Raw genomic sequence first — 18,235 nt, forward strand, 5'->3', positions numbered from 1 at the left:
TAGGACCTGGCATGCTTCTTGGGGACTGGGGAGCACAGTCCCGGATGGAGTAGGGGTTCCAGCCCCGACCTTTGCCCTCAATTCCATTTGAGGAAGGAAGCGGGAGTCTGAGTCTGCCTGCCCCCCTGACCTAGCAAGTCGGCGCGGGCCACGTTTCAAGAGGAAGATGGCCCTGGTCCTAGAGCTGGTAGGAGGTGCCTCAGGAGAAGCTGCTCCTGCTTCTGGAACATTCCCCTGGACCCCCACCCCTCCCTTCCTGCCAGGAGCTGTTCAGCCCGCCTGCACTCACGGCCTCAGACTTTGACAGATGCAGGCGGCATCACCAGCTGGTTCACCCTGGGGGAGAGACGGGCGGGGGTCAAGGTGGTGGATCAGCGGCGGCCGGGCCCGGGCACTGCTCTGGCACATCGCATCTCGGGGGCCGGCTGGCCGGACGTGCCGGGCAGGGACCTCGTCAGCCCCAGGGGAAGGTGGGAGAGCCCAAGGGTGGGGAGAGGAGATAGAGGAGCAAAGAGGAGAGAAGAAAGAAGTCAGAAAACAGGAGGAGGCGGGCTAACCTCCACTCCTCTCCCTGAAAGCCGGTCCCCAGCCTGGGCGTGCGAGCTGTCCACAGCCCCTCCTGCGGGCTGGGCAGACGGGTCCATCCGGCAATCCTGGGCGACCAGGGGACCTGCTAACTGTCCCACTCCTGCAAGCCTGGGCAGGCAGGGGACCCACATGTGCCAGCTGTCCCCAACCAAGCCTCCAGCCCTGCAAGCCTGGGCGGCCAAGGGACCCTCCTGAAAGCCTGGGTGGCCAGGCAACATGCATGGACCAGCTGTCCCCCTCCCAAGAGCCTGGGCCACAAGGGGACCCCATGTGCCCCCCGCCAGCAGGTGCCCGACCCTGCACACTCACTGCTGCTCAGCCTTGGCGCGGTCGCCGAGGAAGAAGAGGGCCGTGGCGAGGAAGAACATGCCGCCCAGGACCACCACGAAGGGGCAGAGCATGAGCGCGTAGCCCAGGCTCAGGAACTCCCAGAGTGGGGAGTCCTTAGTGCTCTGGCGGATCTGGTCCGAGATCTGTGGGGGTGGGAGCAGGTCAGGGGGTGCCTCCCACCCCACGAGGCCGCCCCCAGCCACCAGTACTCACAAAGCCGATGAGGTAGGGGCTCCCGGCGTCCCCCAGCAGGTGGGAGGTGAAGCTCTGCAGGGCGACAGCCGTGGCCCGTCTCGTGGGGATGACCACATACTGCAAAGAGGCCGCAGGTCAGATGCCAGAGGGCACAGCTACCGGCCTCGTCCCTGGGGTCCCTGGGGGCAGGCTGCCTGAGGTTCTGCCCCGGGCATGTGGCTGGGAACCTGTGCGGGGGTCACAGGAAACGGAGGCCCGGCACATGGACGACATGGCTGCGGCAGCGCTGGGACTGGAACCCATAAGCTGAAGACCATGCTGGTTCCCCTCCACGAGGACGTGGCAAGGCCCAGGCTGGCCTGCCTGGGGAGGCCCTCACCCCCGATTCCCCACTGCCCCCAGAGCCAGGAGCCCCCCAGGCTAGGCAGATCCTCCGAAGCCTCAGAGCAGCGGGGGGGGCAGCCCACAGGGCCCCTCCTTTCAGGGCTGGGGGAGGGGCAGCTGGATCCGATGGGACTGCATGGCCCCATTTCCAGCAGTGATCAGTCATGTGGCTGTGACAATAAAATGGGACAGGATTTCCCTGGGACCCAAACCCTGCCAGCAGCTGGGGCTGCCCCCAGGGGCAGAGGGAGGCACAGGAGTCCCGCCCAGCACCACAGACTCCCTCCTCCCTTCACTCTAGCCCCAGCCACTGGCCTGGCTCCGTGTGAGCCCAGGGCTGAGTCAGACCCCCCCACACTCCCACCCACGGATGGCCCCCCAGTGAAGCAGGGTGGGCTTCCTGGAGGAGAAAAGCCAGTAGGAGCCCCCCACGGCAGGCTGACTCTGATCCTCTGGGCTGTCCCATAGTGTGGCCCAGACCCCAAGTGACATCCCTCTCCTGCCTCCCAGGGAGGCCTGGCCTGCTGGCTCCCACTCTCCCTACAGCAGGCCCTGTGCTCCCTTCTCCCAGCCCCTCCTGGCCCTGAACAGGGAGGATGTCCCCCCAAGTCGCCCCCACAGTGCCTGCTGCCAGTTATCGGGGCCACACCCCCTCCCGGTTCCTCCCAGGGACATGGCCCCTGCCGCTGCTCAGACGGCCCTTTGTCCCTGGCTGGCTGGTTGGGCTCCCATTGTTGGCCTGTGAACACCGCCTCTGTCCACCCAGCCCAGCCGCGGGCTCTCAGGCAGGCGCCCCTGGGACCCAGGCTGGGTTGGGAGAGCCGGGCCCTGAAAGCTTGGACCGGGTGGGGGGTGCACGCTGGCAGGCAGCACCCCCTCAGGCCAGCCTGGCAGTGCCAGCCTCCCGGCCGCGCGGAGCCTGCCAACACCCCTCTCCCCATCCAGCCCCAGCTTATCCCTCTGCTTGCCCAGGGCTCAGCTCTCAGACCCCGAAGCCTGGTCCCCTCCCCGCCTCCACGCCCACCTCCCCAGTTTGCCTGGCCTTCTGTCCACCCCCCATAGGCCTGCCAGCCTCCAATCTCTTCACCACCCCCTCCAGCTGCCCCAGAGGTCCAGAAGCCTGGCTTGGCACAAGGGAACCCCGGCTGGCCTCACCATGAGGATGTCCGCGGTGATGGCCCAGTTAGAAAAGAGCAGTGTCTCCCCAACAAAGATGCAGATCTGTCCAGGAGAGACCACAGCGGCTATCAGGGCCTTCCACCTGCGGGCTGGCAGGGAGCCCCCCAGGCTTCCCACCCCTCCCTGGGGCCTCCATGTCTGGGCACTCAGGCTCACAGGAGTCTACAGAATACAGAGGGACCTCAAGGTAGGCTGGCAGCTCGAAAAGACACCCAGGGCCCCGGACAGAGCAGGGGGGAGGGCAGGCAGCCGACAAGGGCCTCCCCGTAGGGAGGAGCCCCGTGAGCCAGACTGCATGTCCCACACCCTCGGCCCAGCCCCCGCCCCCCACGCGGGCACCCCCCGCCGCACTCACGTAGGCGCCCACGATGCTGCTCTTGGCCGCCACAAAGATGAGGCAGATGAAGATGGCGGAGCCCAGCATGCCCACCGCACACACCAGCGGGTCGGCCCTCTGGGTCCGCAGGCGGCACCAGCGCGTGGCTCCCGCCCCCGTGAGCACTCCCAGAAAGCCGGTGAAGCAGGTGATGGCCCCGAAGATGAGGCTGTGGGAACAGAGGGCAGGGGGCCAGGGTCAGTGGGGGGAGGGGGCGAGCCGGGGCAGGGGGAACGCCACCCGTGTCCCAGGCCGGCCCCACCTGTCCCTGGCCCCGCACGGCGGGCTGCCGCACGTCTCCGCCGTCTTCTGCACGACCTGAGCACGGTGCAGGTACAACGGGATCCACATGCCCAGGGCTCCTGTGGCGAAGGACACGGCCGACGTGGCCAGGGAGGAGAAGACGTAGCTGCGGCTGGAGAGGGGCAGGCAGGGGCAGCGGCACTGAGCGAGGCCACCGAGCAAGGCCCCCGAGCCTGTCCCCGTTGCAGGGGTGAGGAGCACTGGCCCGTGGGCAGCCTGGCAGGGAGGGTCCTCCGCCCACCTAGACCCCTCCCGGCTGCACTCACTTGCGGATCAGGGCCTTCATGTCACGGAGCCACGAGCTGTGCACCCTGACCTGCCCCCCGAGCGGGTCAGCGTGGCCTCTCTTGGTGGCTGGGACCAGGATGAGGATGAGCGTGCCTGTGATCATGCCCACGATGGGGGACACCTGGTGGGGCGGGAGCACAAGCTGGGACCCCAGGCCTCTGGGGCATCACCTCTCGGCAGAGCTCCCCGGGGGCTCCTGCTCTGCTGTCCAGCGGAGGAGGAGGACGGACGGACGGACGGAGAGCGCACAGACTGCGGGATGAGTTAACAGGCGGAAGGCAGAAAGACAGATGGTGGACAGGACGAAGACCGACGCACAGAGGGACCGACTCTGGAACCACTAAGAGGGTGGGGGCCCAGGGCCCAGGGAGGTTCCTGCTGCTGATCGGGAGGAGCCCACGCCATCATGCCCGAGGGCATCCAAGGTCGGGAGCAGAGCCTCTGGGACACCCGCCCCCTCACCCGCTGGATAGGCCCGTCCCCACCCCCCCACACGCGCCCCATCAAGAAATTCCACGGAGGCTGCTTCCTTCCTGCTTTTGAGGAAAAAACACTTTGTCTTAAGCTTCCGTTCTTCCGCGGGACGGGGCATCTCTGTTTCCTCTGATCGCGCCGTCCTGGGGCCTTGGCAGACTCGCCTGAACCCTCGCTCGGGGCAGGAAGGGGCTCCAGACCCCGGGGGCCCCCACACAGAGGTCGCCTGGGCCCCCACTAACCCGGGGCTGGGCCGGAACAGGATGCGCCCTCGCAGACCCGGAGCATTAGACACACGGGAGGCCGTCCCTCATCCTGTCCGAACCAGCCCGGCTCCCCAACGCCCCCAGTACACTGGTCTCGGGAGACGAGTCCCTGGGGACCCTGGGCAGGGGCTGGTCAGCGGTGTCCTTACCCGCAGGGCCCAGTGCCAGTCTCCGGCAGCCTGCTTGACGCTGGAGCCCGTGATGTAACCCAGGCCGCTGCAGAGGAGACGGCGCAGTCAGACCGCAGTGGGGCAGGGGTGCCCACCGGTGTGTGAGGCAGCGTCTGCCCCCCACCCCGGCCCCCTGCTGGCGTGGCCCAAGGACGGCCACCACATGGCCGGGTCATGGAGCCCTGGCCTCGGGGAGAGGGCCCTCACCTGCCCAGCGGGATGGCGAAGTAGAAGACGGACAGCATGAGCGTGCGCGTGTTCTTGGTGAAGAGGTCACCTATGATGGTGGGCGCGATGGTGGAGTAGCTGGCTTCTCCCAGGCCCACCAGCCCCCGGGACAGGACCAGCAGCCAGAAGTGCTGTGGGAGGGCAGACAACGTGGGCTCCCCTCAGTGTCCAGGTCGGGGCAGCGGGCAGGGGCTGAGCCAGGCCCCAGCTGCTCTGGCCGGGATGGCTGCAGGGAGACGGCCATGCGTGTGGCCCAGACGTACCCCTGGAGTCTGCCCTGCCTCCCCTCAAGGGCAAGACCTCCTGCCTGGGCCCTGCCCCACCTCGAGAGCCACACGGCCCCCCTCACCCCCAGGCCAGACAGCCGGTGGGCTCCATGGTCAACAACTCCCCCACACACATCAAAGAGCGAGAGCGAAGCCCAGCTGGGCCGGGCAGGGAGGGGCCATGCCAGCTGCCAGGGGTCCTCCCCTTTGATGTGGACCCAACCCCTCCGTCCCCCCAGCTGCCCAGGGCCTGAGAACCCGGCCCGGTCATCTTTCCCCAGCCCCACCCTGACCACCCATCCAGCCGGCCTTGCCCACACGCTGCCCTCCTCCGGGTCTCCTGCTTCCCTCCCTCCGTCCGCCCATCTCCATCCGGGCCCGCCCCCTGCAGCACCGGACGCCCGTCCAGCCCCATGCCTCGCCTCCGTCTCTATGTCCCCCTCTCTCCAGGGCTCCGCTGCCCAGTGCCTTCGCCTACTTTGCTGCTGGCTGGCTGTCTTGTCCTGATTTCTACGAGCATTTAGGGATCGTGCGTTTGGACCCTTGACGGACATACATGATGAGCGTCGTTTGTCACCTTCCTTCTACTCTGATCGTGGGGTCTGTGTGACCCAACGCTCTCCGGCCCAGTGATGGCCCCTGCTGGCCTCTAGACTGCGCACCTCGCTAGGGAAGGCCTGCGCCATCCGAGACGATGACAATGCCCCCCTTAATGCACCGTCTGCTGGGTCTCAGAGATTTCCTCATTGTCCGTTGCACGGGAGCGCAGGGGTCATCCCACACCTCCCAGAAACCCGTGACACGGCACCACCTCATCCCCATGCACCGGACACCAAACGGTGTCCCCCATGTGCTTTCAGAACGTACACCCCGAAGTGTCCGTCCATGCCCCTGCCCCACACTTCGCCTTGCCCTCCATCATGCATTCTGGAAGCCCGTTCGCACGGCTGGACACAGACGCGCTTCACGGTCCCACCACCGAGTCTCTCTGCGGGAACGCGCCTGCGTCGCCCTGCATGTCCCCCTCCTGCTCCAGCCCCTCACAAGCGCCATGCCGTGCCGTGTCCACAGGCCGAGGTTGCTCTCCCGGGCACGCAGGCGGCTGGGGCGCATGTGGCAGGCTCTGTGGAATCCTGGCGCTTTGCTCTCCAGAGGGGCCTCGTCACCGCGCCCGTAGCAGCTTTGATCACACTTGGTAGCGGCGGCCTTCCCAACCGCTGCCCATTGGAGGGGTGTGAAACAGCATCTCATTGTCGCTGGGATTTGTATTTCCCCAGGGACGGGAGTCCGGCACTGGCTCCTCCCGGAGTCGCGGCCTTCTCCACCCTCTGCCCGTGGTCCTGCCGGCTCTTTGGTCTTCTCCCATGGACGTGTAGCCCTGGACTTTTATGCTTTGCTTTCCACTCCATTTTCCTCTGTCTGGACTAATTCTGCGAGACGGTCTCCCTTCCATCCAGACGGACTGGCAGCGTTGCCCGAGCCACGTGTGGTGCACCTATCTCCAAGCCTGGGCCCCCACGGGAAGGGCGTCTCTGTCTGCCTGCTGTGTGGGTTAGGGGAATGCACCGTGGGGACCGATGGGGCGAGCCCCTTCCACGGTCACTTCTCACCAGGTTTTTGGCTGTTCCTGGGCATTTCTTGTGCCAAATCATCTTCAGAATCACACTGCCAACGCCATGGAGGACCCCCATGGGGCTCGGGCCGGGCGTGCAGTGAGTCCACAAACTGGGGTGACCCATCCGTCCATCTCTGTCCATCCTCCTGCACCCCCAGAGCTGCCAGCATGGCGGTCCCAGACTCACGGCTTCATCCCAGAAGTGGCACAGCAGGTCAGAGGACCAGTGCCCTGGCCGGGGCAGGGCAGGGCCCAAAGGCCCCCAGGAGGCATCTGGTCCAGGCCCCATTTTTGATCATGACCCAGAGCCCACCAGCACCTGATCCTCCTCCAAGAAGTTGTACCCCAAACCAGCTGGATTTCTGCCTCTTCTCCAGCCTCTTCCTGGTCTGTGTCCCTGTGACTCACCCCTGCCCTCAGGATGGAGACCAGACCCTCTAACGAGGCATCCGAGGTTCTCTATGACCTGGTCCCTGCCTTCCTTTCCGGCCAAAACACTCTCCTCGTTTGGGGACCCACCCACACTGCACCATTACTGCTGCCGTGGGTTTGTGCCCTCTGCCTGTCCGACCCAACAAAAAGCCTCACCTCCTTGCCTGCCTTTCCAGCTCAAATGCCACCTCCTCCAGGAAGCTTTCCCTGGCCCCCTGGATTTCCAGAAACCGCTGTCTCTTCAGTGAGAACTCTCAGCCCTTTGCACATCATGAAGTCTGTGAATGTGGGGGTCCCAGCCCGTCTTCCCAAGCCCAGCCTGCATGCTCCTGAGGACAGGGAAAGGGTCTTCTTTATGCCCGAGGCTGAAAGCTCCTGGAAGACAGACCCTGGTTCTCCCCTTCCTCTGTCCTCCACGGCAACCGCCACGCTCTGCTGGAACACGCCTAGTGACGGGAACTCACTCCCTCTCAGAGCAGCGTGTCTCCCTCGCGGAAGAGAGAACAGAAACTACGGTTTGTTGAACCCGCCATGCTCCGGGCTCTGGGCGCAGTGACACTTCAAGCTGAGAATTCCTTCTGTTCCACAGATGCAGAAATGAGGCTCTCCAGGTCACAGGGCTGAAGGGTCCAGAGTCGGGACATTCAGACCCAGGACCATGGTGGCTGATGGAGAAACATCTTTCTTATGTGGAGGTGATGCAGGACACCCTAGAACTCCGACCCGAGCAGCCAGCTGGTTACTGGACAAAGCAAACTATGTACGGGATGCCTGGAGGGTCAGTTAGTAGAGCACACATTTCCTGGCCTCAGGGTCATGAGTTCGAGCCCCAACTTGGGCACAGAGTTCACTTTAAAAAAAAAAAAAAAGGAACTGTGCAAGGCACAGAGAGGCACAGTGACTCACCTGGAATCACACAGCAGGATGATGGCAGAGCTCGGACTAGAACCGAGGGCCCTGACTCCTAGACCGGAAGGTTCTGCTGTCCCTTACCTCCTCCCTGAATCAGAGGCAGCTCGGAAAGAGGAGGCCACGCAGGGCTCCAGGTCCCCCAGCTCCGGCCAGCACAGGGAAGGCCGTCCCTGTCTGCATGACCTGCTTACAAAAGTACCCGAGACCCCTCAGCCCACTGCGCTTGGAAGACAGACACCTGGGACTCCAGCAGAGGCTGCCACCCCAGTCCGGACGAGGACAGTCAATGAGAGGTGGCGGCCCTGGAGGGAGCGGGGTGTGGCAGGACTGCAGGGACGCCGGGAAGGAAGCCCGACAGGCCTCACCTGCTGGGGGATGAAGGAGCTGGAGAAGGTGACCGCGGACCAGAAGAAGATGCCACAGCTGAGAATCACCTTCCTGTTGAAGCGGTCCCCCAGGTAGCCGAAGACGGGGGCAGCCACCATGAAGCTGCAGATGAACACTGCGCGGGAGAGGGAGAGCGTGATGGGGTCCTCGTGGCTGCAGCCGGCTCCCCACGCCACCCGCCGAGCCCGGGGTCCAGGGGCAGCCCTTGGCCAGGACCAGGGGCCCAGGAGAGCTGGGGGGGGGGGTCCTAGAGCACCACCCACTTTGCCATAGGCCCGGCTTGTCCGGCGGGCAGCCCTCACAGAACTCGCCAAACAGCGAGGATCGATTTGTTGAGTGTGGTACGTGCCAGGAGCCGTGCCGGGAGCTCACCACCCGGCATCGTGGGTGTGCCCCAGCCCGGCGCACCTCGCAGAGGTGGGAAACAAGACGTGCCCAGGGCCCCACTGGCAGCCAAAGTCCCGTGCGCTTTGATCCCGATTCCAGAGTCTGCTCCGTGCACCTCCCACATTGCTCCCATTATTAGCCTTGGGAAAGAGGGTCAGAGAGGGGAAGGAACCTGCCCAAGGTAAAAAAGCAGGGTATTAGTGGGTCCAGAGCCCTGGTCTCCCACTCTCACTCCCAGCGGGCTGTCGACGATTCCCTAACCTCTGTAAACACAGCCTTTGCTCATTCACTCATCCGTCCGTTCAACGAAACGGACAAAATTCCCTGCCCTCTTCGGCAGGAGAAACCCAAGATCAAACAAAAACTGGTGTGTCAGACGGTGACAAGTGCCAAGGAGGGTAACAGGGCAGAAACAGGAGATGGGAAGTATGTGTCTGAGAGACAAAGCAGATGCTATGACTTTAAACAGAAGGGTCAGAGAAGGTGACACTTCAGCACAGACCTGGAGAAGGTCAGAAAACAAATCCTGTAAATACTGGGGCAAGAACAGCGAGTGCAAAGGCCCTGGGGCAGAAGTATGCTTCATACATCTGAAGAACAGTGGAGAGGCCAGAGTGGCTGGAGCAGAGGGATGGGTTGCAGGGGGCGGAGAGGCCAGATGGAGCAGGGCCTCACGACCCGCTGTGGTGACTGTGGTTTCCACGGCTGAGAAGGAAAACACTGGGGGATGCTGAGCAGGGTGGTGATGTGACCTGGTTTTACTCTTCTAGAACAAGAGAGCAGCGGCGTCTCCAAGGGCTCCGTGGGGATGCCACTGCCGGTGCCAGGTGGGGCCTTGGGGCCCCAGGTGGGACGAAGAGGCCCAGCCAAGCAGCATAGACCCTAAGGGCCAGGGATCAAGGCTGCTCCCCCACACCTCCCCTGGAAGAGCATCCCACAGCTAATGGGCAGATGGCCAGACAAAGGCCAGGGGTGGGCAGAGGAGGTGGCCAGTTGGCCGGGCTCTGACCACCAGGCCGAATGTGCAAGCAGGCTTGGTGTCTCCCTCAGACCTGATCTGGGCAGAGGCAGGCGGGAAGAAGAGAAAGAGGGGGGCGGGAAGGAGGGATGGGGAGATCACGGGGAGAGGGCTGGGTTGGAGGAGGGGGACAGTGTCCCTCTCATCTGTGAGCAGGATGGTGAGCCTATGGCTGCTGGGGACAGAGCCAGCACCGAGGGCCACGGGTCTGGGCACCAGAGACCCTCCCTGGGCCCAGAGTCCGCCGTTCCTTCCCAGATGGGTGACCGTGGGCAGGCCTCCACCTCTCTGTTCAGGGCCATACTGATGGCTTTCCAAAACAGTGGGGGTGTGGCAGGGGACCCCGACGGGTGGGGTTTGCCAGCTGGCGTGGTGCAGAGACGCCCACCACGGCTGACCTCAGGCTGCCGGAGTCAGGGGGTGGCGTGCGCCACACGCTTCCTTCCGCTGAGCGGGGGCAAGGGCAGGCCACAGCCTCACCAACACCAGGACCGCAGGAGGCTGCAAAGCGGGGAGGGAGGGAGGGATCTGGGTATTTGCTACGTCGCTTCTGAACACAGGATGTTGAACCCTGGGTCTGCACGATTTAGTGGCTCCTGATGGCTGTGTGCAACCACCGGCTCACACAATTCCTGAAACTCTAACAACAGCCTCTCACATGCCAGCCTCCTCTTCTGTAAAACAAAGATAAAACGGCAACTCCAGGGTCGCTCAGAGTGCAAGGTAAGACAGCACCTGAGGAGCCTGATGCCACACCCTGCACAGGGCCCGCAACCTTGGTCAACACTGGGCCCTTGTTTAGGTTAGTCAACACAGAAATTACTTCCTCATATCTAGAAAAAGAATTTTCCTGCTGGGTCTGCCTCCCAGGACCTGCCTGAGATCAGACCAGGATGTGGGCCTCGTCAGGACTCACATGTATTAGGGAAGGAGAAGGAACCATTCCCTCTGTGCCTGTCTGCACTGGGGGCCGTGGGGGGAGGGGGGTAGGCAAAAAGAATCAGATCAAGAGTGACCCCTGTCCATGGGTTGCCCTGTTTGGAAACCAGCAAGGAGGGCAAGGATCGTGAAGAGAAGCTTTGTGGAGGTGGTGACACCAGAGCAGGGCTCTGAAGGGTGCATAGGAGTTTACCGGGATGATAATACTTAAAATCAAGACTATTCTTACACCACCAGTCTTAGGAGCAATACCGCAGGAAGGTGAAGGTGGCGGGGTGCTTCCCATTACCAAGAACCTCACTTCCCATTGGCAGCCCGAGCACACGCCTTGGACCTAAACACCAGTCACCTCACTGCCCCACACTCGTCTCTTCACCCCACAGGAAGGTACAGAGGCCAAAAGGAGTGAAGTCATACAGCTCTCTGGGCGGCCAAGCCAGAGGTTAAATCCCGTTTGTCTAACTCCAGGGTCCTCACTCTAAATCACACTACAGACCCCAGCACAGGGAAGGGGGACTGCAGGAAGGTGGGCCAGGCCAGAGCAGGGGAAGGTGCTAGAGGAGCCCGTGGACAACCATGGCTTGTTTGCTCTTCCCCTTTGAGGAGAAAGTGGACAGACCCAAGGGGAGAGCTGCCCCAGGCCATCCCCACCTACTGCCTGCCACAGAGAGGACCTCAGGCTATCTGCTGGCCCATCTGAGAGGATGGCCAGCCAGACACAGTCTGTCCTCACGACCCAGCCCCAGCCAAGCTCCACTGTGTCACCCTGTTATAGAGCTGGGTCACTGACAGGAGGAGGAACTCGCCCAAAAGGACACAGTGACCCTCCTGAGCCTGCATCCTCGGGGACAAGGGTGTCCGGGATCAGGAGGAACAGATCTATCTGTCTCTGCAGCCCTCCCCTCTGCTCGGGACAGACAAGAGAGGGAACCCGTCCGGGCCCTCAGGGACTTCGCAGGGCGGTGTGGGGTTCTGAACACAACCAAGCAGGGAGAGGAAGAAAACCGCGCCCAGCAGGAGGACTGGCAGAGGACCTGGTCCCTGGCGGGTGTGCAGAGGCTTCTGGCCAGCGGCCACGGGCTGGGGGTGAAGCCAGCCGGGCCAGGAGCATCCCCTGCCCACCACCCCCCGCCCCACCACCTTCGCTGGAGGAGAGCTTTCTGCGCAGCCAGGCGGCCCCACCCGGTCTGTGGGACGGCTTTCCCAGCAGTTCCCACACGAGGACATCCTGTGGTCCGGGTGTGGGGAAGCCCTCAGCAACTCACGTGTGCTGAGCCCACAGGACCAGGACAATGGGCCCCGCGGGCAGGCAGCCAGGCCAGAGGGGGCCTGGAGGCTCTCTGTGGGATGGGTGGTGCCCCCGCCATGCAGGGCCAGGGAGAGCTCGGGGAGGGGCTGCCCAGGCCCCTGACCTTCTCTGCGGGCCCACGCCCAGAGCCCGGACCACGCCGCTAAGGATTCAGAGCCCCTCTGACCCCACCCGTGGGGCTGCCGAACCCTTCTCAGGGTGCGCTCGGCCCTGCTGACCCCCAGAAGATGGTCCTCGAGCCGGAACAGCTGAGGTCTGGGCTGGGGGACCCTGGGCTTCCCCACAGTGGCCCTGGAGCTTGGGTCCAGCCCCCACCGCAGCCTCAGCTGAACGAGGCTATTTTTACAAAGTCCAAATCTGGCCTAACTGTTATTTGGGGAGACTTGCCATCCTCCTTCTCCTGTGGGCAGGGAAGTCACTCAGGCAGACTCTGCCCACAGGACGTGGTGGACGGAGGCCCAGGAAGCCGGACGATGGGGAGGACCCAGGACAGTCCGGCCCTATCACCATGCAGACTTCCTGCAGAAAGAATGGGAACCACTCCTCCCTCCCACCGCTAAGGACAGACACCCTGGGCTGGCCCCTCAGGTCTCAGGAAGATGGGTTCTTGGGCCTCCCTGGGAAAAGTCGGGGCCAGGGGCAGCCTCGCTGGATGAAGTGGGGAGGGTAAAAGGCCAGAAGGAGATGGCCCCAAGGCAGAGCTGCTGTCTGGTTTCAGTCTGAGCTGGCTCTTCCTCTGTCCCCCATCCCGCCTCTGCCCCGACCCCATCCTGGAACATCCTCGTGACCACTCCGACCACATCCCTGGGCTGCCTCCCCTCTCCCATCCACCCCCACACTGAGCCCCAGAGAGAACATCTCGATGCCTCCATCAGACAGGGACCTGCCTATCCCAAAGCCTTCTCTGGCCCCCCACCATCCCAGGACGAGAGCCAGATTCCTTTTGCGACGTGACCCTGCCCTCTACCCAGCCTTCCCTCCCTCTGCTCCCCCACAGTCCAGTGCCTGAGCCTGAAGCCCGCTCCCCTGCCCCGACTGGCTGCCTTACAGAGACCCATCTTCTGATTTGCTAATTCTCTCTTTGACTGGGTCTAATTGCTCCAGTGTTAAATTTCAGTGCCTACCTTCTCACTTCCAGAATTTTGAGCTGAGTCTTGGAAGGAGCTCCCTGTTCCTTCTCACTAAAGTGCTCACCCAGTCTTTTAAGTTTGACTCTTAGAAACGGAGCTCACACAGCTTGGAAGCCCTGAAGGCAGACCTAGTGCCTGTATGTTGCTCAGAGATCAGTTTCCCCATTTTCCAGCCTCAGCTGGCCACCTCCTTGTGGGCTCTGCCCATTTTCTGTTTGACTCTGTCCTTGGTGGGCACTGCCATCTGTGTCCCACACAGGCCCTGAGTCACGGAGCCTTCCCCTGGGAGCAGCTAGGTCTGCCTCTGGGGGTTCCTACGTGTGGAAGGGCCTGGACCCCTCTGGCCTACAGATGTGTGCCCTCACAGACAAACTGCCACTGGCCTGAGGGTGCAGCCAGACATCAGGGAGCTTGCCCTGGGCTCTGGGGGGAGACCAGGTCACCCACGTGACACCAGGAACTGAGGCTGCATGGGCCGATCCTCAGAGCCGGGGAACCCTGGAGCCTGGGTCCTGGACTGGCAGACAGTCCCGTGCATCTGGGCGAGAGCTCTGTGGAGCTTCCTGGCGCCGCTCTCCCTGCTTTTGATGTGTATTTAAAATTCTTCATCATAAAATGTTCACACTAAAAACACCGTCACAAGCTCTGGCAACAGATCCTGGTCACCAGGTGCTCTGGCCCACTTGGCTTCCACACCAGCGCCCACCCTGTTTTCGGGTCCAGGTCTCTTCGTTGGCCCTGGGAATCCCCCTGCTCGCTTGGGTTTTCAGGCTCAGCTACGTAAGGTAAACGTTTCCCGGGTGTATTTCATCAGCTCAGAGCGGGGGAAGGAGGGTGACTGGACTTCCCACACCCCGGGCAGATGCCCACTCACCCTGCCGAGCCCCACTTGCACGTCCCCTCCTCTGGGAAGGCCTGCCCACCTGCCCCCAGGCAGAGCTAGCTTCCCCCTTGCTCAGTCCCCATCCTACTCCCAGTCCCCAAGGTGCTCCCTATGCCTTGTGGAGACTGGATATGTTTTCTGTTCCCACTGGAAAGCAGGGACAGAGCCTGGGGCAGAGCCCAGCCCAGGGCCTGGCCAGCAGTGGGCTGGGCTGGGCAACAGCTGCTCCTCAGGTGTAGGCTCTGCAGGCTCCTGGTTTCCCAGGGTGGCATGAGCTGTAATCACAGAGGCTGAGCTGCTGCTCCTCCCAGGAATCGGGGCCCGGCTCCCACCTGGCAGCCCTCTGCCTGGGGATGGCCAAAAGCAGGCTCTTCCCAAGCTGGCTCTCAAGATTGGGTCCCGGGGAAAAGGCAGGGGCAGGCCCAGGCCTGACCCCCAGCTCCCCCCACCTTGTCTCCGAGCACAGCAGCCCCTGGGGCCCACAGACAAGCAGCAGACTCTGCTTGCAGCCTCGCCCTTTGATCTGGGCGCCTCCACCCTGCTCTGACCTTATCAGGGGCTCAGGGAAGAGACAGGTGCCTGGGGCCCAGGCCTGTTAGCTGATTGGCCTGGTTGCCCACTGAGTCACATCCTGGTCTAGCTTGCCTGGCTTCTAGGCTCCGGGGGCCCGCCCGGTCACACTGGGGGTCGGGTGTTAAGGCAAAGGTCATGGGGGTCCAGGACTCTGAGAGACCACCACCCAGAGAACAGGGATGACAGAAGCTCAGACGCTGGGGACAAGACCTGGACGAGCCAGCGGACACCCGTGTGCCCTCCGCGCTTGGAGAGTGTGACACACACAGGGTCCCCATCCCAGGCCCGCAAGTCCTTGTGACTCCTCTCGGCCTCTGCCCCTTCGTCGGGGACATAAAGCTGCAAAGAGAGCTTCTGGGAGGATCAGCCAGAGACAAGGACGCTGCTGGCTGTTTGTCGCCCTCCCACCAGGTTCCCAGGGGCCAGGGAGGTGGCTGAGGACACATGGCAACAGGCCCTCCCCAGGAGGCTGTGTGGGCCTCAACCACACCGGTGGGGCTTGAGTGCAGGGAGCCAGGGCAGACCTGGCTCCTGGTTGGTCTGCAAGGCCAAGGCCAGGAGGGGAGGAGACTCAGCCTGGTCCCCGGGAATCAGGGGCCAAAGAGCGGTGGGGCGGGGGGTGGCTGGAAAGCCGGGCTGTCTCCTGCCTTCCCAGCCCCACCCCCACTACATCCAGCCGAAATGCTCCCTTCCAGGCTGTGTGGTGGTTACTGTGTGCTCAGAGCCCGGGAGGTGGGCTGCGCCTGTCCTGGGGGTGGCTGACTGGCTCTGGCCCCGCTGGGAGGCCTGGCCAGAGGAAAGGACCAGGGGATGGGTGTGGCCTCATGTCCTCAGCGCAGTGCTGGGGGCAGTGGTGGGGACTGGCTGCGCTTAGGGTGTCGGACCCCACAGCCTTGCCCCTGCGCCAGCTCACTCAGCCGTCTGTTGAGCCGAGCCCGATAACCACCAGGCCCTCCCTTTGTGCCCCGAGGACCCTACCTGGGAACGGGCCCAGGCTGCAGGGCTTGGCTGAGTGGTGATGCTCTGGGGGCTCATGGAGGCCACGGAGGCCTGGCACAGCCCTCCCTGGAATGCCACCGAGACAGGTCAGGCAGGTTCCTGGACAGGGCCAGCTCCCTCCACCCCGCCCTCCCTGGGGAGCCTGGGCCGGGCAAGGGGTTCACACTCTGGAATGCACACCACGGACTTCCTCCCACACATCTGACCACGACTCCAGGGCCAAAGGGAACCGGAGCCAAATGAACTGGGCCCACAGCCACACGGCCAGCTTCAGGCACTGGGTGGGTCATGCAGGGGCAAAGGACACATGGGCCTAGCCGCAAGGGGCAGATAGGCAGGGACAACGGCTCACGGCCTGCCACACTGCCCTAGCCCAGGGGGCAGAGGACATCAGGCTCAGAACTCACCCGGGACCCAGGCTCTCAGGCCCTTGCCTGGGACCGGCCAAGGGGATTTCCTGCTTTTACATCTGGGAGAGGATTCCCAGCCCAACGGGCAATGGAAGCAGCCGGGGGAGGGAGGGGGTGTGCTGCGGAGACATGGTCACCAAGGCTTCCCCGACACCGTCCTGCACAGCAACCTAATGAAGTCCCTCCAGCAGCCTCAGGGTAGGCCCTGGACCACCGGCTCCTGAGGAGGCCCCAGACCTCAAAAGAAGGGTCACCTCCAGGGCCCCGGACCTGGACCACACCCCTGTCTGTCCCCCACTGACCCCCCAGACTGTTCTTTGTCTGTTTTACAAGAAAGAGGGAGAGGCTCGGGGAAGCTGTCTTCTAGGAGCCTCGGCCATGAGATGTGGACATGAAGCACACGTCCCTTCCCTCGAGTCAGGGAGAGGCCAGCAGGGAAGGGCCCAGCAGGTGTGCCGGGCCTGGTGGGGGGCAGCGGGCCTCACCTGACTGGAGCAAGCCGGCGCCACGGTCCTTGACCCCAAAGTGCTGCTGGATGTCCAGAAGGACGCCTGTGAGGGGAAGACAGAGGGTGCTTACAGGTCACATCTGGCCTCCCCTCTCCCCCTGAGCCACACCCGGCCCTCTGTCCCCAACCCGGCTCCCACCTGCTGGCCTGGAACTCCCGCCTGCCTGTGGCCCTGCCCTCAGGGGAGGCCACAAAGCCCCCAACAGTCACTAAGGAGGTCTTCCAGCCGAGGAGCAGCAGAGGGGTCGCAGGCCATGCTCACACCCGCTCCCCTGCACGTGCACACGCCCGCCCGGCTGTCCCCGAGGTGATTACCAGCACCCCCACTCTCCCGATACTAGAGCTGAGGTGCCGAGGGAAGCAGGCGGGGCTCCAGGCTTCCTGGGGGGAAGGAGACCCCTCGAGGCCTTGCCGGCCCTTCTCCCAAGTCCCAGCCATTTCTATCTACTCTCCCACGAGGACTCGGCCTGTCGCGGGGCGAGCGGCGGAGCAGCGGCACAAGCAGGAGAGCTAACGTCAGCAGCAGCCATGGCCACACGGGCCAGCCAGCTCCTGCACACCGCTCCCTCTCCCAGAGCTCCACTGGGTTCCTGAGCCAGGAGACCCCCAGCCCTGCTTCTCACAGAGGACCGCAGGGGGCTGGGCCCCCGCACATGTGCACAGAGAAGGGACGGGGAGAGAGGAGGAGAAGCCCCCCATGCCAAGGAGATGACGGGGCCTGCCTGCGGGGGACCCCCGGCCCTCGTCGCAATGATAGTGAGGACGACGGGGCCCACCTCTGCACCATAACCGGTTTCCCAGTTCAGGGCCCACACAACCCTACAAGCTCGGCCCACGAGGCCGGGACTCTCCCCCACCCCCAGACAAACAGGGAAACTGAAGCAGGTGGAGCTCAGCCCCGCGCCCCAAGTCACACAGCAGTGACGTGGGCAGAGCCACAGCCCCGGGCCTGCCGGAGGCGCCCACTGGCGGCTGTCCCCCCAAGAGTCATTTCCTGGGATGCGGCCTGACAGCCGGGAAACACTGGCCACCTCCTTGTGAACGTTGAGTGGATTTGCCATAATTACCCGTAATGAAGAGGCTGTGTGAGGCCCAGTTAATGACTTAATAACCAAGGCGGGCTGTGGCCATGCCCTGAAGGCGGAGGCCGGGGGCCTGTCTGGGGCCTGTGGACAGCGGGGCTACCAAGGGGCCCCACCTCAGGGAACCACCTGCGCTCACCTCCCAGCCCCACAGACTATCCGTGCCCACTCCTGAGCCGGGCCCTCCATTGCCCACCCTCTCTCAAGCTGCCAGCCTCTCCCATGGCTCCCCAGTGCCCCAGACAAGGACCCTGGCCTTCACCAGGCTACAGGCTGCAGGTTCAGCCCCTCCAACCTCACGCCAGCCACACTCGGAATACCAGCGCCCCCATGCCATGCTGCAGCCCTCAGGCTCTCTGCGGCACCCTGACCGCCCACCCATCCCCATCCACCCTGGGGACAGTGCTGTTCCGGCCACTCCTTCAAGACTAGTTCAGGCGCCTCTTCCGTTGGGAAGTCTTCCCGGTTTCTCTCCTCCCGTCACCCTCAATAAGTCAGGTGCCCCTGCCGTTCCTGCTTTAGCCCTCGTCACACTCGGACTAGCGAGTTCTATGGGGAAGGCGCCTATGGACATGGATATGCACTCTCTGGGTTCGCCGCTGCT

General features: G+C 63.6%; 1 protein-coding gene across 8 annotated transcripts in view; it reads right to left on the reverse strand.

Moving 5' to 3' along the window:
• The window catches only part of SPNS2 (SPNS lysolipid transporter 2, sphingosine-1-phosphate), a 29,593-nt gene that overhangs the window by 1,380 nt on the left and 9,978 nt on the right, over nt 1–18,235 (reverse strand). The window contains exons 2-13 of one of the 8 annotated variants that reach the window (XM_059149487.1): nt 16,527–16,592; nt 8,372–8,508; nt 4,761–4,912; nt 4,533–4,599; nt 3,622–3,764; nt 3,315–3,467; nt 3,032–3,221; nt 2,653–2,718; nt 1,132–1,230; nt 898–1,061; nt 558–696; nt 290–336 (exon numbers count right to left, since the gene is read on the reverse strand). In XM_059149487.1, coding sequence (XP_059005470.1) covers nt 290–336; nt 558–696; nt 898–1,061; nt 1,132–1,230; nt 2,653–2,718; nt 3,032–3,221; nt 3,315–3,467; nt 3,622–3,764; nt 4,533–4,599; nt 4,761–4,912; nt 8,372–8,508; nt 16,527–16,592 — 1,423 coding nt within the window. Of the gene's footprint in view, nt 1–289; nt 481–557; nt 697–896; nt 1,062–1,131; nt 1,231–2,652; nt 2,719–3,031; nt 3,222–3,314; nt 3,468–3,621; nt 3,765–4,532; nt 4,600–4,760; nt 4,913–8,000; nt 8,024–8,371; nt 8,509–16,526; nt 16,593–18,235 lie in introns of those variants that run through there. The other 7 variants (XM_059149491.1, XR_009348113.1, XM_059149490.1 and 4 more) reach the window with 7 other exon arrangements.

Source organism: Mustela lutreola, chromosome 15 (assembly GCF_030435805.1).
Source record: "Mustela lutreola isolate mMusLut2 chromosome 15, mMusLut2.pri, whole genome shotgun sequence".
NCBI classification, from domain to species: Eukaryota; Metazoa; Chordata; class Mammalia; order Carnivora; family Mustelidae; genus Mustela; species Mustela lutreola.